At 47.4% G+C, this 20453-nt stretch overlaps 1 protein-coding gene across 1 annotated transcript; it reads left to right on the top strand.

The window, feature by feature from the left end:
* Positions 1 to 11458: 11458 nt before the first annotated feature.
* On the top strand, positions 11459 to 17054 carry GSTP1 (glutathione S-transferase pi 1). Its single transcript, XM_035124245.2, has 7 exons — positions 11459 to 11623; positions 11805 to 11843; positions 12642 to 12748; positions 12975 to 13062; positions 14083 to 14186; positions 14946 to 15053; positions 16437 to 17054. Coding segments are annotated over exons 1-7 (636 nt in total). The 5' UTR covers positions 11459 to 11622; the 3' UTR covers positions 16626 to 17054.
* The last annotated feature ends 3399 nt before the right edge of the window (positions 17055 to 20453 follow it).

Below are 20453 nucleotides of genomic sequence, written 5' to 3'. Positions count from 1 at the left end.
AGAGACCCAAGAATTTTCCTGTGAAGGGCGGCCAACACATTTTGTCATGCTTAACAGCTTCTATCCCAGGTGAGCCCCTGGCCTGGAAAAGGAGCTTAGCCTGTATTTTTCCACTGGCCTGGCATCTTTCCTTCAGTACGCTAAATATTATCTAAATTCTAACACTTTATTGAATTCTAACATTCACTAAGTCTAGCAGTTATGGGTGCCCTTGCACCCTCAAACTCTGTTACCCCAGATCTGTAACAATAGCAAAAAAAAGGCTAATCCATGTAATGAATTAACTCATTATTTAGCTCCTTCTTATTTTCAGACATAGTTACATTTATTTAAGTGAATGAACTGGGGCCCCTCCCAAAGGTCCCCCAGACCTTAAATCTGCCACTGGCCATGCCCCTTCTCTGCTCAGGCACTGGTGGCAATACATACAGAAGGTGCACACATACCATACAATGACATGCAAGAATATGAGAGATACCATACATTGTGACATCCATTACCCATAGAACTTCTATTATATCAGGAGCATACTGAGGCTCACCTGGTTGAATCTTCATTGACACAATCCACAAACAGGCCTTGTTTGATACCCCAAGAGAAGAAGGAAGCATTGAATGAAATCTAGGAGTCTGAGGTTGTTATTGTTTGCTTAGATGCAAGAAAAGCAAAGAGGATCTAGATGCTGGCCTAAGAAGGATGCTGGCCAAGTAGATGAGAGAAAAGGGGACCAAGTAGATGGAGAAAAGGGGGTCTCTGAAGCCTTCTGCAGACACTAAGCCTTCTGCAGACACTATTCTGAAGAACACATCTGCCTTCATTCTAATCACCTGGAGCATTGGAACCTGGCCTTCATCAGAGATGATGCCACAGTCCCCCCATCAGGAGTGGGTACCACAGGGGCCTAGCATTCTTGCCATGTTCCCTCGGAGAACTGACCTCGGCCATGGGGCTTCAACCACTGACAGGAATCCATGCACACACTCTGGGAAGAGAGGAAAGTAGACAGACAGACATGCAAAGAACCAGCCACACACAGGGATTCCAACACAAAGGGATGAAGATGTAAGGATGAAAAGGGACACCCTCCCCTCCATCCTCTCCCCCTACCTTGGAGAGCCGCCTGCCCGGTGTTTTGGTGCAGTTGCCCATGGCTGCTAAGTCCCCCCCATCCCACAGAGCACAGTATGGGGCTGGAGGCAGCTCAGCTGGCGCCGATGGCAGATATATATATTTTTATAGTAACAAGTGATTCTCTTCCTGGGAGGTTTAGACGCTTTGGGGATTTTCAGGGTTTTTATTGTTGAATATATCCAGAATATTAAGGGAAAGTGAACAGAGGGGGGTGGAGGGAAGGAGGGAGGGCGTGGGCCACAGCCATAATCCTCAGGATTATATGCAACTCAATCATAGATGGTGCTAAAGCAGAGAGAGCAGGGAGTAGGCAAGCAGCTCTTCTTCAAAGCATTTTTAACTCCACAGTGGCCCAGGAAGGAGAGGGCCACTCCTGCCTTGTCCTTCCTGACTCACATCCAAAAGCCCCACTCAGATGCTGTCTATAAGCGCTTGAAAAGGATGGCTGCCCATCAACATGCCCCCTCCTCTCAGAGCAGTGAGGCCATAATCTCCCGTGACAATCAATGAGATTTTCAAAATCTTTGTTCCAGGGAGTGGCTGCATCCACTGAGCTCTGATGCTGAGAGACCCAGCCGCATTATTGGGCGAGCGAGATGGTGCGGTGGGGGCAGGGTGGGGCGGGGATAGGGACAGGGATAGGGGAAGCGTGCATTACCAATTGTCAGTCAGACTTATTGGTTGGCCACAAGATGTGAACCAGCTAGCAGAATCCACTGTATTATTTATAGACTCACAGCGCGTTTTCATGAGTGATGTTAAGAACTCCTCTTCATCCCTAAGGCATTACTGTACTTGCAGATGTTGCTTTCCACACCCCATGCAGAAGGGAAATTGGAAATTTTCATTCAGAGGCAAGTTCTGATCTTCAGGACTCTTATTTGGGAAGTGAACACACAACCCTTATATCATTTATGAAAATGTATTTGAATCTTAATGGTTCATGTTAAAACCACACTTCAGTTTGCTCAACTGGATTAAGTGAGATTGACCTAACTACCTTTTTTTCATGAAAATCTCCCCTGCCCGCCCCCTTAAAAGAAAGATAGCAACTTCCTTAGGCAACTGCAGAATATAAAATAAGACTAGAGATCCATCTGAAGTGTTTCACAGCTCCTGGGCTACAGATTTCAGAGTTGGCAATGGTGGTGTGATAAAGCAAGTCATTGTACAAAACATTTACAATCACTTTTTCCTGCCCTGCCTTTTTACTAGTCAAACAGGTTTTGCATGTTTATAGGATAAAGGAAATGAGTCACACTGCTAGCTGGGGCTGATGGGAGTTGTAGTCCAGAATAGCTGGAGAGCACCAGGCTAGTGAAGATCGTCTTATGACTTTTTATATGTAGGTGAAGAGACTGCCAAGTATTCTGACGCACATTTCCAAGGCGGAGGTCAAATTTCAAGGTTTTTAACAACAAATCTCAACTTCTGCAAACTACCAGTATCATTTTAACTGTATTGAATTCACATTCTTAACACTCTTCTTTTGTCCCATCAAATATAGGTAAAGGGACCCCTGACCATTAGGTCCAGTCGTGACCGACTCTGGGGTTGCGGCGCTCATCTCATGTTATTGGTCAAGGGAGCAGGCATACAGCTTCCAGGTCATGTGGCCAGCATGACAAAGCCGCTTCTAGCGAACCAGAGCAGCGCATGGAAACGCCGTTTACCTTCCTGCTGTAGCGGTACCTATTTATCTACTTGCACTTTGACGTGCTTTCGAACTGCTAGGTTGGCAGGAGCTGGGACTGAGCAACGGGAGCTCACCCCGTTGCGGAGATTTGAATTGCTGACCTTCTGATTGGCAAGCCCTAGGCTCAGTGGTTTAACCCACAGCGCCACCCGTGTCCCGGGTGAATATCGTCTTATGACTTTTTATATGTAAGTGAAGAGACTGCCAAGTATTCTGACGCACATTTCCAAGGCGGAGGTCAAATTTCAAGGTTTTTAACAAAAAATCTCCACTTCTGCAAACTATCATTTTAACTGTATTGAATTCACATTCTTAACACTCTTCTTTTGTCCCATCGAATATACAAGGTGATAATTTCACAGTGCTTATGTGGCCCTCGGGACTTAATGCGCACCATACCCCATCTCCCCAGGCCATGCCCTTCAAGAGTCCTTGAGTATCTACTCTGAGTGAAACCAATTAATACATCGCACCATAGTAGGGAAGTTGCCTGAACTGATGATGGGCAGCTTCAGGGCTCCTGCAAACTCTTCGTTCTTATGATTCTGTATCATGAAGCCAAAACTCAGACCTGACAGCCCTTGAGAGGGCTCCTTTAAATACTTTTTAAAAGGACACTGGCCTCCCTCGTTTGGATGGCCAAGTATAGGCAACTCCCTGTTTGTGTGGGGATTGCGTTCCAACACACCATGCACATTAGCACCGTCATGCCATGCCCCCTTCTGCCCCTGCCCCACCTGTCCATGTTCTTCCCCGCTCCAGGACCAAAAATGGTGCTGAACATGTGCAAATAGGGTGTTCCCTGTACTGCTGCTGCTACTCCTGAGTAACGCCAGTAGGGAAGGGCCCCCACATTCTTATGGGAGGACATCAAGAGGCAGTGTCAGAGACAGGACCTGCCTGAATCAACACCTGGGGCACTGTTGCTGACCTGCCAGTATTGGTACCCTGTGCAAGAGCCTGCACACACCGCTTACCAGCTGGGCAAATGGATGGTGCTGATCCAGCCTTCCTCTGCCTCCAGTACCACCTCTGGACACTCCTCCCCGGTCTCTGCTCAGCACTGAAAGCAAAGTTTCACTTCTTCCTGCACCACCTCACTAGGGCACTGGCCGCTTTAAAAGTAATTATATTATACAACTTGTCAATGGGGGCAACTCAATCCACCATTTCGGGACTGTGTTGTCCAAGGACACAGCTCAATCCAGCTCATGAGGCTTCATTAAGGTAGCAGGGCCTGGAGATGTGATGGTGCCATTTCCTGTATTCTCACCAGCTCCTTGGAGAGTATTCACACACCTTATCTCTGTAACCATGGTGAAAAGCCACAATTAAAATCCCTGAGGCTTTCGAAGAACACTAGGTGAAGGCAAAGGATGCCAGACCCCAGACCTGAAACACAGACAACAGGCCCAGGCAGCTTCTGTACTTCTTTCAGAGTATGTTGTGGCAAGTAAGGAAGCTTGCTGGGGCAGCAGCATACTCTGCAAGCATCCCAGGGGAAAAAAGGGACATTCTGTTTTCTCACGTAAGAGATCGAGTCTACCCTAACAAGAGGGCACATGTTGCGGTGTGACCTGGCAACCAAACCCTGTGTTGTGGGTGGGAACGTTTAGATGGCTACAACACCCTATTGGAGGTACCTCGATGCTGGGTGCAATTAGACCAATGGGATGCCAGCTAAATTCTATCGAGGGACCTCTATATAAGCCCATGCACGTGTCCCTGAGCTTCCTCTTTTGGGCCAGTGCATTGGAACACCCGCCCACCTCTCCCTATATTTAGGGCTTGCACGCATGACCTTGCTATGCTGTCATGTGTCGCCTGTCGTTGGGACAGGGGCACGGCAGGAATTTTCCCCACTTGGCTGATTGGCTGGTGCCATTTGGGTTTCGCCTGCCGCGTAGCAAATCGTCACAACTTGTAAGGTTGCAGATAGGCTCTGGTTCATGTGATAGGGGTGGCAGAGTAGTCTGGCCATCCCTATGTGATGGGTATTCCGTTAAAGAAATCTAGGGACTTTTTGGTTGGTCAACCCTGTGAGGGGTTGTGCCCTGAGCCAGGGGGACATCTGGCTGGTGGACTGGCATGACCCCGCTTTCCACTGTGCCGGGTGTTCACCCAAGGTGGACCTAAGGTATGCCCTGGGTCAGCGCTACCTGCAACGATGCAGGGAGCTAGTCGAACCAGACCCTATGCAACCACTCACTTGATTGTAATCAATAAAGTTGTGGCCTAAATTCTGCCAAAAACCAAACCAAAAATTGTCTTGGCTTGTCTGAATTTATTTGGGGTGGTTAAAGGGTCTACACACGCAACATGGCGGGCATTTTGAGTGCTGTGATCTTGTGCAATTTTGTGTCCCAAAAAAGTGCTCCTCTCAAAAAAGTGCTTTATTCAGGGCCATGTTTTTGTGTGGCACCCTAAAACATTAGTTTTTGGGCACCTTGTGATCAATGCCCCCCCCCAAAAAAAACCCAACATATTTTGGGCTCCATAATTTTGCATGGGTCAAGTGACTTGTGTGGAAGTATGGGCGGAAAGACGAATGTCCCGGTTTGGGGACTCAAGATGTTGGAGGTCTCCCTTCTCACTAGCTCTTTCTTAAGGCTGGGACATACCGTGTTTTAAGGTGAAAGCGTTGATCCCCTGTCATGTGTTTGAGATGAGGGGGGAAACAGAGGATTAGAGGTTTTTTCTGCAGGAAGAGAAGGTGAGATCCTCCTGGGATGCGACAAAAGCCCATGACCTGCTGGGGAACCTCAGCTTCACAGAACCCTCCATTTTCAGCCCCCTCACCATATGCCCTCTCTGTCCCCTCCCTGCCTCCCTTGGCCAGTTACCTGCCCAAAGACAGAGGTGAGGACGGGCTCCATCGCCCAGAGGCTTGGGCATTCATCTTCCACGTGAGCCGAGCTGGCCCTTCCCGTTACCCCTGGTGACAGCTGGTCTTGGGGATCTGCCGTTCCGATCAAGGTTGCTCCATCCTCCAGTCGGTGGTGTTGGGTGCCATAGAGGGCTACAGAGGCGGCAGCAGCGGTGGTTGCCTCCGAGGTGCTCCTGGATCTGGTTGGCTCCATGAGCCGCTTGCCTCCTTCCCGGGCCTGACTGCCTGTCCTGCGGGTCCGCGCACTCTTGGAGCGTCGGTGAGAACCGCTTTGTGAAAGAGCCCGGGATGCTCTCAGTGCCGGTGTCTCGCTGCTCTGCCGTTGGGTCTCCCGGAGAAAAAAGAACATGTTGAGAGCCGGGGAAGAGCTGGGCCACTTTCTCTATCCCTTCCTCCTGCAGACAGTCTCTGAGGTCTCTCTGGTAAGGCCTAACTCCTCTCCACACTACCTTGACCTGTCTCTCTGGCTCCTACCCTCACATACCTTCTCTACTGCACTCTTGGGCCTGCCTAAACTCTCCTCCCTGGTGCCATGCATCTGTTTTGCTGGTTGCCGCACTATTCTGTGTTGCTGCCACACTTAGTCATGTGCTCCTTCACATGGGTGCTTGCCTCTCCTAGGTGCCTGCCATATTTCTAGGGATCTTTCTCTGAAGTAACAAGTACCCCACCTGCCCCCCACTTTCAATACCTGCCTGGCTCCCGTTCTACATTCCTCCCTCCGGCATCTTCCTCCCCCTGGCTGCTTCCCCCTGAAGCTCCTTCCTCTTTCCCTTCTCTTGCCCCCCTGCTCTGCTTCTTCCTTATCTCCTCACTCCTTGAGGCACCTTTCCTCTTTGCTCTCCACCTCAGAGATCTTTCCTGGGCAAATCCGCTTAAGGGATCAACACTTGTGCTCCCCAGGTCCCTGGGCTGGCATGGGAGGGAGGGGGGGCCACCTGCTCCTGCCACAGCTCTTTCCCCCACTCTCCATCCAAACCTAATCAAGTCATCTTCTCATTACTGCAGGGAGAGCGAGATTGAAGCAGGAGGATGCGGAGGGAATCTGAGCTTATCAGGTCAGACACACGACCCGGCCTGGTTCTGCTTTTCACTAATGTTGCAAACAAGGTAAAACAACCCTCCTAGAGCAGGAAACTCAAGAGGCATCAAAGGCTGCAGAACACAGATTGAGCACAGGTTCTGTGGCATCGCCTGTGTGTGTGTGTGCCCCTGGGCTAGAAAGGAGGGCTGTGGAGAAATGAGGGAGGAGTAAAGAATATTTCTGTTCCACATCTCCCAGCTCTCCTTTGTCCAGTGGCCTGTTTTGAAACAATGCACCTCAGGGGAAAAAATGGCCTTCCTTCTTCTGTGGCCCGACATCTATAGCATCTTGTTTTATTTTGGCATTTACGAGTGCCTTCCCTGTGGCCCGCTCTCTCCTCATCCATTCCTGTGGTGTTTTCCTTTCGCCCTACCACTCCATGACGGCTTGTTCCCTGACACATCCTCAACAGCCCTCCCTTTTCTAAGCAGGAGCCTCTGTGGCTAAGTTAATTAAGTCGGACCCCACCTGTGGTCCTTGGCACCTCGCCGGCCCTCCGGATGGCAGAGATGCGATTCCTGGCAGCGCTGCAACTGGGGCTGTTGCGCAGACAACTCATGGTTTATTCAGTGCAAAGCTGGCGAGGTTCCAGTGGCAATGGTAACTAGACCCCACCCAGCTAGTGCAGACAATGCCAAGGCTTCTGGGCTCAGTCTTTACACTCCCCAGCTCACATAAGTGGAAGCAAGCTGGGAGAATTATTCATTGAGGAAACAAGCCACGGAGTTGCTGAGCCGAGCGCTTGATCCATAAAAAGATCTCTCTATCTGGCCTAAGGACCAGGACCTCTGTCTGTCCCATGAGCTCTCCTTTTCACATGTACAAAATATCCCCCCCCAAAATCTGCATAGCATGTCTACGTAACAGTATGGGAAGAGGAATATCCCCGCAGTTTAACTTATTAGAACCTTGCTGCCCTGGGATGAAAGATGTTAACTGATGTTTAATGGGCGTGTTTGTTGGCTCTACTGCCAAAGCAACAGAGCTGAAACTTGACGGGTGAATTCTCTCACTCGTCCCTATCGGTGCTTCTGTCTCACCCAAAGGGACCCAGGAAATTAAAGAACACAATAAGAGACTACTGGATCAGGCCAATGGCCCATCTAGTCCAGCATCCTTTTCTCACAGTGGCCACCCACAGTGGCCTGTGGGAAAGCAGCAAGTAAGACCTGAGCACAAGATCATTCTCCTCTCCTGCGATTTCCAGCAACTGGTATTCTGTAACATTTCTACCTGCAACCATGACGGCAGGGCAGAGCCGTCATGGCTACCAGCCATTGTTAGCCCTCTCCTCCATGAATTAGTCTAATCCTCTTTTAAAACCATCAGAGTTGGTGGCCATCACAGCCTCCTGCTGGAGTGAGTTCCATAGTTTAACTATGCGCTGCACAAAGAAGCACTTTCTTTTATCCGTCCCAAATTTTGCATGTAAACAAGGAGTGGGTTACACTTCTCAGCCTGAGTTCCACATTCCCTTGTGGGTGGCCATTGGGTTGTGCGTGCCAGCGGGAGGTGATGCCAGAGACAAAAGTGGGCAGAGCACTGGATGTGACTTTTTGTACAGTAGGCGGCATTTCAACTACACAACAGTCAGAGGTTTCCACACATGCCCATGCCTCTCTCCACTGAGACAAGCAAGAGGCATTACCGCAATTCCATGGCACATTCCAGTCAAGCTAAAGCACTTGGAGGGGGTGAGAAAGCAGGGGGTACAGGTGATGGAGGTGAGTACCCCTAGTTAAACACCTAAGGAAACATTGCTATCATCCTCCTTTGTTATAGGTCAAATGGGAGGGGGAGGGAGAGTTCATTAGATGAATGAATCTTGTTCTTCCCCCCAGTGGAAGTACCATCTGCGCAAGCAATTAAGAGCATGGAAAACAATGCCAAGTGAGGCAGGTGTGAAAGGCGTTCATAATGCCCAGGAGAAAGCGACAGCAGCCAAGGAGAGCTCACAAGGGGTAGCGCATCTCAATGGCCATGGCTCAGACCAGGCAACCGTGTATAGCAACTGTCTTCCATCCGTGTCCCCAGTTGATATTACAGCAGTCAGCCACCTCCTCCTTTCTCTTGTTGCTGCTAGCATTGCACTCATTTTTGTGCGGTTGAAGGCTTCCTTTACACCAACAGAGTATGCTGGGAAGGGCAGGTGCCACACACATATTCCTGAAGAAGATCTCTTTGCCCAGGTTTACATGCAGAATAGGGTGGAAAATGTAAAGGAATAGGGAGAGGCTTGAGTCTGGGGGAAAGGCAGGATATAAATAAATAAAATAGATAAATGAATAATAAAAAGTGGCAAGGTTAGGGCAGGTACTGTAACAGAAGACTGACTAGTCACAGGCAGAGTTGTAAAGTAAAGCTATAGCGATCCAGGAAAAGCTTTTTCCATGATTGTGTGTGTGTGTGAAGTGGGCTTTGAAGGGGAATGAATGATGGCTGCAGGCAGGCATGTCAAATCTGCGGCCCTCCAGATGTTTTGGACTACCGGTACAATTCCCATCTTCCCCAACCACTGGTCCTGCTAGCTAGGGATCATGGGAGTTGTAGGCCAAAACATCTGGAGGGCCGCAGGTTTGACATGCCTGCCTGCAGGCATTGCAAACAAAGAGCTGCAAAGTCCCTTTCCCCTTATATCTTTTAGATATTGTAAGCCTGATGGGCTTGCCTTGTGCTTTGTTGATGTGTAAGCTGCTTTGGAAGCTAATCTAACAAAAAAAAGGGGGGGTAAAAAGGCTTTAAATAAATATTGTTAGTGCAGTATAGCAGCTCAGATCAGATAAGGACCAGGGACATCCAGGTTCAAATCCACCCTCAGCCACAAAGGCAACCTTGGGAAAGTCACTACCCTTCAGCCTAACCTAGGGTTGTTGAGAAGGTTAAATGGGGTGAGATTTGTGTGCACTGTCTTGAGCATGCATCCCCAAACTTCGGCCCTCCAGATGTTTTGGACTACAATTCCCATCATCCCTGACACTGGTCCTCTTAGCTAGTGATCATGGGAGTTGTAGGCCAAAACATCTGGAGGGCCGCAGTTTGGGGATGCCTGGTCTTGAGCACCTTAGGGCTCCTCTGGGCCAAGCGGAAAACCTATTGAACCCGTGCCTTCTAGGCATGGGGCAAGCAAAGTTTTGATGAGCCCTTAGAGCAAGGGTCGGCAACCTAAGGCCCATGGGCCACAAGCGGCCCATGGGGGTCGTTTAACCAGCCAATGATCCGTCCCCGAACCGAACCGCCCGCTCGGCGAGTCCCTGCGTGCTGTGCTAAACCGGCACAACGCAGAGTGGGGACTCGCTTCTGCGGCGCCGGAAATCGTGTCTGCACAGATGCTGAAAATCGCATCTATGCAGATATAGACGCTGGAAATCGCGGGGACACGTGCTTATGCACGAGTGCAATCCAGCCCACAGAGGGATCTCTGCTGTAGTGAACTGGCCCAGGCGAGGTAAACCTTGCCGCCCCTGCCTTAGAGGAAAGAAGGGGTATAAATGTACTGACACGGACCAACTGAATCCCCACTGATTTCACTGGGTATCATCTAAGCATGACTGAGGGCTTGTTCACATTACAGTGGTACCTTGGGTTACAAACGCTTCAGGTTACAAACTCCACTAACCCAGAAAGAGTACCTCGGTTTAAGAACTTTGCTTCAGGATGAGAACAGAAATCGTGCTCCGGCGGAGGCAGCAGCAGGAGGCCCCATTAGCTAAAGTGGTGCTTCAGGTTAAGAACAGTTTCAGGTTAAGAACGGACCTCCGGAACGAATTAAGTTCTTAACGAGAGGTACCACTGTACAGTATTGCTTACTCTGCATCCAATGCACTCCCACTGCTAGTTTTGCAGCCACATTCACACAGCTAGCCACAATCTGTATTGATCCTGATGTCATGAATCCCATAGAGATGTCATGCAGGGGGTGGTCAGACCCTGGGGAGGTTGCTAGTGGGATGAGGGAGGCAAAACTGGGTCCCCACTAAGTGTCTGAGCCCAGAGATGAGGGCAGTAGACTAGGGAAAGGAGATCTGTATGCAGGGCAGGGCTTCAGCAGATTGGCAGAGGTGTGTTCAGGGTTCAGTGACTTTGCTCTCAACCTCAACTTTTGCCTCCTTCTCTGCACAAGAACTCTTAGCTGGGCTCTTCCCTCCACGGCAAAGCTCTGCTCCCAAGGCACAGCTGGATCCTAGCAAACTGGTTGTACCTTTTTTTTTCACTTAGACTTTGTACAGTATACCCTGAAAGCACATAGAATCAAGAGTATTGTAGAGTTGGAAGGGACACCGAGGATCATCTAGTCCAACCCCCTGCCATGCATTCAAAGCAGATTCAAAGAATTCAGGGCACTGCAATTTACCCCTCACACAGATCTCTCCCTGCCCCCAAACCCTGCTTCCTAATCCGGAATCGGATCCTCCTGATAAAAGCTGGTTGTGGTCCAGCATCGATAAGGACAACGGAGCTCAGCGTCCGCAAATGTACAGAAGGCAGTCTGCTGTTGTTTTTTTAACTTGGCAGGTGAAGTCCTGGTAGCACTGAAACCACCAGAATCTTCGTTCCCTGGGGCTTGATGACTTAGCCACGCTGGAGGCGCTCTTTCTGTGCAGGATCTGGGTGGCTCCTGCCCCTTTAAGAAAGGGCTGCTGCTGCTGCTCCAGGCATGACTCAGCATTCTCCCTAGGAGGCCGAGCTGCTTTCTTTGGCTCACGGAAATTTCCGACATTGAGTACAACGCGGGACGGGATCCTCCTCCTCCGCTGGTCTTCTGCTGGGGGCACGAGAAGGCGACACCTGCTAGGGCTTCGTGATCCTATTTCCCACTTACCCGAGAGTAAGTCCAGTGATTTCAGTGGGGCTTCAGTGGTTAGGTTCGCGCGGTTAGCCCCCTCCCCAGCATGCAATAAATAAATAAATAAAAATGCCTGTTTAGCGTGGGTGGCGGAGGGAAGGGAAGGAAGGGGGGCGTGTCAGTCCAACTGATCTGCTTTGTCTTTTCTTCATATTTTTTTTAGTGCCTGGAAAATATACGATCACCTATTTCCCCGTACGCGGTGAGTGCAAAATCACATAACTAAAGACTTGAATGAATTCATTGCCCCCCCCCCCAAATGGGTTTGGATTCCTCTTTAATAGAGGAAAGTGTTGCGGGAACATCAGAATAATGCATGTACTGCCCGGTCGTCGCATATTCATAATTACTCGAAAGCAGCTTTGTTTGACCTCGGTGGGGTTTGCTGTACAGCACGCATGTCCAACAGGCAGATTGTGATCTACCGCTAGATCACTAGATGTCTGCAGTAGATCACTGGTAGATCATTGGCTCCCCCCAAAGAAGCTGAACAACTGTGGCTACCCTAAAAAAAAGCTCAACATTTTACCTCCTCCCTGAAAAAACTCAACAACTTTGACCTGAATCCCCCCCCCAAATCGGTCTTCCTCCTTCCTAAAACAAGTTCAACAACTTTGACCTGAACCCCCCAAAAGGGGGTAGATCACTGCCAGTTTTTAACTCTGTGAGTAGATCGCAGTCTCTTGGGAGTTGGCCACCCCTGCTGTACAGGAATGCAAGGGATTACACTTCTGACCTTGAGAGAAGCGTTTTTGCAGGCGAGATTGAGATCTCTAGATTGAGACAGGGGGTGAGAAAGATTGCAGACCCGAAGAAATCATCAGTGGAGGAGCTCATGATTTTTCGCTTTGGAATGGTTTTCTGGAAGTGGGCAGGGTGAGAGAGAAGATGGAGGGTGCTTCCTAAAGCACAGTGGCCAGACCTCAGGCACCTTGTGAGAATTAACGAACCAGTGTGCTGTGTGTTCACACCTGGTGATTTGGGTTTCTGCCTCTTCTAGGGCGCTGCGAGGCCATGAGGATGTTGCTGGCTGATCAGGGACAGGAGTGGAAAGAGGATGTGGTAACCATGGAGATTTGGACCAAGGGAGACCTCAAGAAATCTTGTGTGAGTATAAGTAGTAACCTCTGGAGTTAGGATTTGGGGTTTTTTTGGGGGGGCAGTGAGTCCTGTTCTTGTGAGAAATGGGTTTTCCTAGGCCCTTCACACTGGTCCTTTGCTCCTCTGTCTACACACTGGAAGCTGCAAGCCAACCGGGCCCCTCTCTCACTGAGAAATAGGTATGGGGTGTCCAGCCACTAACCTTTCTGCCTTTCCTCCCCTTCCTCACCAGGTCTTTGGCCAGCTGCCTAGATTTCAGGATGGAGACTTTCTGCTGTATCAGTCCAACGCGATCCTGCGCCACTTGGCAAGGAATCACGGTGCGGTTGGTGATAGGCAGGGGTGCAAGTAGAAGTGGAATGTGTGGACCTGGGTTTATGGCAAATCTGTGCTGGTTGCCTTTCCAAGGGAATGCTGCATGCATATTTGCATATTGAGGAGATGTGTGTCTGTAAATTTGCCTCTTGGGGGGGGGGGGGTCAGCAGGGGAATAGATGGCAATAGTGGTGGTAACAGAAGCTAGCACTGATTTGTGTTCACCTGTGATTTGGGTGTTTATTTTGATGTGTGTTAGTTGTAAGGTAAAGGTAAAGGGACCCCTGACCATTAGGTCTAGTCGCGGATGACTCTGGGGTTGCGGTGCTCATCTCGCTCTATAGTGCGAGGAAGCTGGCGTTTGTCCGCAGACAGCTTCCGGGTCATGTGGCCAGCATGACTAAGCCGCTTCTGGCGAACTAGAGCAGCACATGGAACCGCCGTTTACCTTCCCGCCGGAGCGGTACCTATTTATCTACTTGCACTTTGATGTGCTTTCAAACTGCTAGGTTGGCAGGAGCTGGGACCAAGCAACGAGAGCTCACACCGTTGCGGGGATTCGAGCCGCAGACCTTCTGATCGGCAAGCCCAAGAGGCTCAGTGGTTTAACCCACTGTGCCACCCGCGTCCCGTGTTAGTTGTACACCACTTTAATATTTGAATGATACAAGTATTTTTCTAAGTAAATAAATACTAGCCATAAGTCCTGACAAAAATAAAAGCATAAAGTAATAGGGAAGAAACTAGAATCAAAAACATAAAACTATATTAAGTGACAATCCACAATGGGTAATAAATAAAACAGGAAATCAAAATTGCATTGGGGCCGAGATCCTTCACTACTTGAAGGCAGCATTTGGGGGGGAATGGGGTACAGTTGGCAGTTAATTTTGTTTTTTTAAATATCCCCCCTCAAGAAAGCAGCAGATAGATTAGAGCTCTTGCTCTGTGTGCAACTATCCTGTGAGAGAGTCTGGATAGTAATTTGAACGTTCCCTCACCGACCCTTTTTCTTTGCTGCTCAGGACTCTATGGTCAAGATGCCCGTGAAGCGACGCTGCTGGACATGGTGAATGATGGAGTGGAGGACCTGCGTATTAAATATGGCCGCCTCATCTATCAAAACTATGTGAGCTTGGGTGTGGGAGGGGTTGAGTTTGCTTCCATACACTGGAATTGAGAGCTCTGTCCCCTTAATAGACTCTTGAAATATCTAGGTGGGGTGATGGAGAGATGTATTTTTAAAAAAACAAAAACAAAACACAAACAAACTTTATTAAACATATTTCACAAAATTATACAACAATATACAAGATTTTTTTTAAAAAAAATAGATTTCCGATTGTTCTCAGAAAAACTATATTATTTACACTGTATCATATTATTATATTATTTTCTTAAGTCTTTTGGAAAAAGAAAAAAAAGAAAGAAAAAAAGAGAAATTAAATAGAAACATTAAATTTACATAAATATTCTATACATTGAAAGACTCATTCAAGATCTGCCAGGAGGTTTTTGCTGTCACAGTACTTTTTCAGATATTCCTTGAATATAATATAATCCATTCTTGATTTACTTTTTGCATCGAATGCCCTCTTACCTTCCCTGTCATTTTTGCCATTTGCAGATATTCTAACAGTTTAACGTGCCATTCTGATTTTGTAGCTATAATTCCATATTCCCAATACGTTGCAATTAAAAATTCTGGCTGCAGATGTCACATACATAAAGAGTGGTCTTTTTAAATTTCATTTGACATTATCCCTAGTAAAAGGCAGGTTCCTTGCTTCCACTGCAATGAGTCGTGTCAGCCAGGCTCGGAGCTCTCTTCTAGCAGAATGGAAGAAGCAACAAGGCTTTTCTCTATCTGATTATTGTACCTTGACAGGAGGGTGGCAAAGCTGACTATATTAAGGCCTTGCCAGGAGAGCTGCGTCCTTTTGAGAACCTTCTGGCTCAGAATGATGGTGGGAAGACCTTCATTGTAGGCAAACAGGTAAGGCAATCTGCCTGCTGGAGATCCAGTCTTGGGTTGGTCTTGTCCAAAAGGGGGTTTCACATCTCAGGAAAGATTTTTCATGGAAACCCCTGCTAAAAGAAGGGGCGGGGAGGCTTCGTTTTACTAGCACATTGCAAAGTGCTTTGTAGTGCTGTCTTCGGGTCTTCAAAGCATATTGCACCTGATATCGTTGTGATGACAGGTGAGTGACAAGATGGCCAATTTGGCCAGGAGGATGATGCTGATAAGGATCCCTATGCTTGCTATAATTCTTTGCTTCATCAGCTTGTACTTTGTTTTCAATCCTCCATCCAGAACTGTGCCTAGTCCACAGTATATATATTTTTTAAATCAAAGCTAAGGGTGCAAAGGAAGAATCGGGAGTACATTTTGAGTGCACTCAGGTGACATCAGGCAATTGACAGATGGGCAGGCCTGCCCAACCTGTCCAATGTGGCATGTGAAGGATGGGCTAGTTCACCACCCCTGCTGTAAATTAAGTCTTGTCACTCAACAGCAGGCCTGGCTCCAGGTTTGCAAGAGCCCTGTGTAAAAGTGTCCCCTAGTAGGCCACCTCCTCAACCAGTGGGCCTTCCTGCCAGGTCAGAGTTAAACAATATTCTACAGTGGTCCCTGCAAGAGCACTGGGGCCCTAGCAGTTGCCCAAAGGTGCCAGGGGCTGATGCTGATTCTGCCCAGAAATCCACATTCTGTGACCAATAAATGATGTATTCTGGGATCTATGTAAATTATGCATGTTGTGTCAAGGGAGGGGCCAAAATCAATGCAGGCCACTGAAACCATGTCCCTAGTTACCAGGACGTTATGTAACCACTTACTAAGGCTACTGAGATTTTGCTATTTGTTGCCTGTATGTTTCTCACCATAGCCATAAGAACTAGAACATTTGCTTTTTTTAGTGCTTTCATGTTTTTATTTAAAATGGGGCATTTCCAAAATTATAGGAGTGGAAAACAGTTGTTTGGGACCTCTATTCGCACTATTCAAAACTTGACAGGACTGCTTTTAAAAAACAGTTTAAAAGAAAACTGAGATTCTGTACCCAATTCTGACTTCTGTGCTTTCCTGCAATCCCACAGAATTACTGCACACACAAAATCCTGCCTCTCTGCTTTAGGAGGTGTGCAGCCAAAAATGTGGTAGAGATTATCCCTGCAATGGCTTGTCTAGTATTCAGTTCACATGCATGCTCTGGTGTGTTTTACTATAGTATGCTGTGACACACCCACACCATGTGAATTTCCCCCTGCTTAAGCTACATCTAATGTATTGAGGAATGATGGTGTTTTATACTTGACTGGCCCTTTCTCGCTCGCTCTCCCGCTGACACCTGCCTCTTTTGTTTTATTCTTCCTCCAGATCTCCTTTGTTGACTACAACCTGCTTGATTTATTAAATGTGCATTTGGTCCTGGCCCCTGACTGCCTGGCTTCCTTACCCCTGCTGGCTAGCTATGTGCAGCGGCTCAATGCCCGGCCACTCCTCAAAGCTTTCTTGGAGTCTGATGCCCACAAGCAGCGCCCCATCAATGGGAATGGCAAGCAATGAAATGGATTCCTTCACCAAGATGCAGCTTTTCTGGTGACCTCTGGGTGCTTTGTAGTTTTGTATACACTGATGTTAATGAAGCTAGTTTCAATAAAGAGTTCTGCACATCTTTGCTTGGTAGGGAAAGTAACTAAATTCAGCAGAAGCCCACTGCAATCAAGAGGAGATGTGATTAATTTTCTAGAGCCAAGTGTCTTATTATAATTGTTGTGGTTACTATTGTTATTTGAACGAACCCAGGGCGGCATATATAGTGAAGCCATAAACTAGGATTTATAGCTCTTGTAGCTTCAGAAGTGCAGCACAAGACAACTAAGGGTGAACATAGGCAAGATTTGATCATAAATCTCCCACTTTAAAAAGAAGTACAGTAAATGCAGGAGCTCCTGCCTTTAGATGAAGGCGGGGGGGTGATTATTCCCTCCCCCCCCAATGCTTTCCCCCTGATCAGAATCGGAATCCCATAGCTCTGTTCACCCCTTTAAAAGTTATAATAATATACTATTGGCCACTTCATCTCAATGCCCTCTAGCTCTCCACTTCCCACCTTTTGATCTTGGTAATTTCCAGACAGGTAGCCACAATGGTCTTCTACAGCAAAAGTTTGGTGGCTCATAAGCTTTAGTGAACTAGATCTCACTTCATCAGATGCATAGGAAGTGATCCTCTGTTGTAGGTGTGTGCATATATTGCCGTGCCTGTGGCTGAGAGATTTTAGCCTGCGCTGCATTTTGTGACAGCAAGTTGGTAAAATGGCTCACTGCTCAACCAGGTTAGATGTTCTCTGAGTCATATTGGGGAAACAGCAGGCACAAGATCCCATTGGGCCAATGTGATTCAAATCCCTGTTCCATTATGAAGCTCCCTGGAGTGCCTTAAGCACATCACTTTCTTAGCCTATGGCATGTTATAATGAGGGTTGTAATTCTTTTGTACATTGAAGTTTAAGAATAAAACACATTGCATTAAATTAGATTGTGTTATACAAAATGGTGCTCCTTTGCTGGAAACTTTCCCCTGGCTTGTGCTTAGGGAGCGGGTGGGTGCTTAGGGTAATCTTCTCATCTATGCTGTCATTTGCTCTAAGCTGAGCCAGGAGGCTTGAAGCAAGATAAGTGTGCTCATTAACTTATTGAGGGTTAAGATGGTTGCTTTGATCCAGAGGTCTGCCAATGCTCAGGGTGCTCTTCTACTCGTAGCTCTGGGTCATGGAATACTTTCTCTTTCCAGAAATGACAGAGATGGAGTTAGGTACAGGATTACAGTCACAGGGTCATGATTGCTCTCGTGGCATGTGAAGGCTTTCTCCCAATCTTGTGAAATAGTTATCCACCCAATGGTTGTGTGTGTTTCTCAACCTTCTATAGAGGCATCCAGGCAGAGATTTGTAACTCAGAAAAGTTCCCTTTCAACTTCTGGAGCTGCATAGAGGCTGCTGCGATGTCTATCACCCAGAGTCACATGCTCTTGTTCTTCCCGATGCATTTTGCTGCTGGAGGCGAAAGGCAAGATGGTGTCCCCTTCCCCCACCCTTCCACATATAGAACTTGGCAGTTGAATCTCAATTCGCTACTGGCTATGGGACAACTTTATCCACCTGAAGTCCACAGGCTGACTTGTGAAGACAGGTCCCATGATACACACAGCTCAGTCCTCCAACCCCTTGTTCACTGTTCTCTTGCAGGGATGCTTGGCATCTGCTGTGCCCACTGTATCCTCAAACGAATAACTGCAGTGCAGCAATGGTGGCACCAATGCCTTGTGTGAGCAGAGCAATGCAGGGGCACATGTCGTGTCTGCTGGAGGGTGTTGTGAGCTGTCTGTCTCCCTCTCTGCCTGTCGTCTTGGTCAGGTGCCTTTGCCAACAGCATGTCTATAATGTAAGAGGGCAAGCAGATAAGACAGGCGGACCACCTCCCCAGTAATAAGCAGGTGCTGTTACAGCTGGGGAAAGGATGAGACTAAGGAGGATGAGAGTGGCTGGGGACTCTGGAGAACCAACTGGGGGGCCAGCAGTTGTCTCCCCCTAACAACTGCTGCTTGAGATGACCAATTTACACTTCCAGTAAAGCCAGTGTGGTGTACCAGTAGTGGTTAAGAGCCGTAGACTCACAATCTGGAGAACCTGGTTCGTGTCTTCGCTCCTCCACATGCAGCTGCTGGGTGACCTTGGGCTAGTCGCACTTCTTTGAAGTCTCTCGGTCCCACTCACCTCATAGAGTGTTTGTTGTGGGGGAGGAAGGGAAAGGAGAATAAAAAAATTCCTTCAGTAGCACCTTAAAGACCAACTAAGTTTATATTTTGGTATGAGCTTTCGTGTGCATGCACACTTCTTCAGATACACTAGAAACAGAAGTGTCAGACCCTATATGGAAAGGAGAATGTTAGCCACTTTGAGACTCCTTCGGGTATTGATAAAGCGGGATATCAAATCCAAACTCTTCTAATTGGGAGCGTCTACATTGCTTTTTTAAAATGAGTGCTGGGAAGGCATCTTGCAGCTTGTCCCTGCTGCTGTGCTAACCTGCAGCCCATTCCAGTGTAATGAGATCATTCTTCTCAGACCAAGAATCAACAGGATCAGAGAGATCAGCTGCGTAATCCTCCTCCTGGCAGCACAACTGCAACAGCTGTTTGAAAATGAGGCAAACTGGCAAAAGCAAAATGAGGCAAACTGGCAAAAAAAATAGAAGGCTTGGGAGCCCTTCGTTCTCTCCCAGTTAGCCTTTGTCCATTTGGTGTCCTATCAGCGCCAGCCAGTGTGCTGTAGTCTCAAAACATCTGGAGGCGACCAGGTTGCTCTGTGCTACTCCTTTGTCACTAAGAAGAAGCTTCTTGCTGTACTGTATTACTGGCTAGTACCCCAAATTTGGTACATGCAATCATGCTCTGTGTGCATCCTATGAGAGTAGAAATTACTGAAGAATGAGAAGATACAGAAAAGGGTGAATAAAATGATGCTGGTGGAACATATTTCCCATGGAGGAAAAAACAACCTAAAGTTTCTAACTTAGAGATGGGGAGGGAAGATGACAAATTCACACAGACATGTAGAATGTTGGTGTGTGTTTTAATCTTGTTTTTCGTTTATTGCTGATTTCAATTTTTTTTAATGTTTCACGTAGTTGTTTTTTACTGTTTTACCAATAATTTTACTATTTTTTTCTCTTTGTAAATCACTTTGAGGTTTTTTTTTTTACAAGCAAGTGGTGTATACATTTTATGAAATAAATATATATATACAAAACTACAAACAGTACTGAGAAAAAATATTTGTAACACTCAAAACATTAACTTGGGGACATCCAATGAAATTTGCATTGGGAATACATGTGCAAATATTTCTTCAAATGATATATAAAGTGCTCTTAACAGATTTATTGCTATACAGTAGTGGGTTTTGATGAGAGAGAGATTTAGTCTATCCCTGCATAGCTATGCTGCTTTCACTTTCCAGAAATTACACTATGGGGAGCTCTTGGAGGCGAAATTCGTCACTAGAAAGACGAGGTAAGTAGCTTCTTCTTCTTCTGCGATCACTGCAGCCGAGTAAATAATTTTTTTTGTCCAGTAGCCCGCAAGTGACTCGAGACCAATGCGCGACTTCCACAGTGAGGACGTAGCAGCCAGTGGTTAGAGATGTTCCTCGTCTAGTACTCGATGCTAAACCACGTACAGGATTGCTAACAAGTTTAATAAAAGTGGTGCGATCTCTCTTCTCCGAGCACTAAAACCGCTGTAACAATGTAAATCGTGATTCTACTTTTCTTAGTAAACAGACTTTTTCAAAAGATGCAGGAAGTGCGATATAATACTAAACCAGAACTA

Source organism: Zootoca vivipara, chromosome 1 (genome assembly GCF_963506605.1).
Source record: "Zootoca vivipara chromosome 1, rZooViv1.1, whole genome shotgun sequence".
Taxonomy (NCBI): domain Eukaryota; kingdom Metazoa; phylum Chordata; class Lepidosauria; order Squamata; family Lacertidae; genus Zootoca; species Zootoca vivipara.
This window is presented reverse-complemented; position numbering and strand designations above follow the sequence as displayed.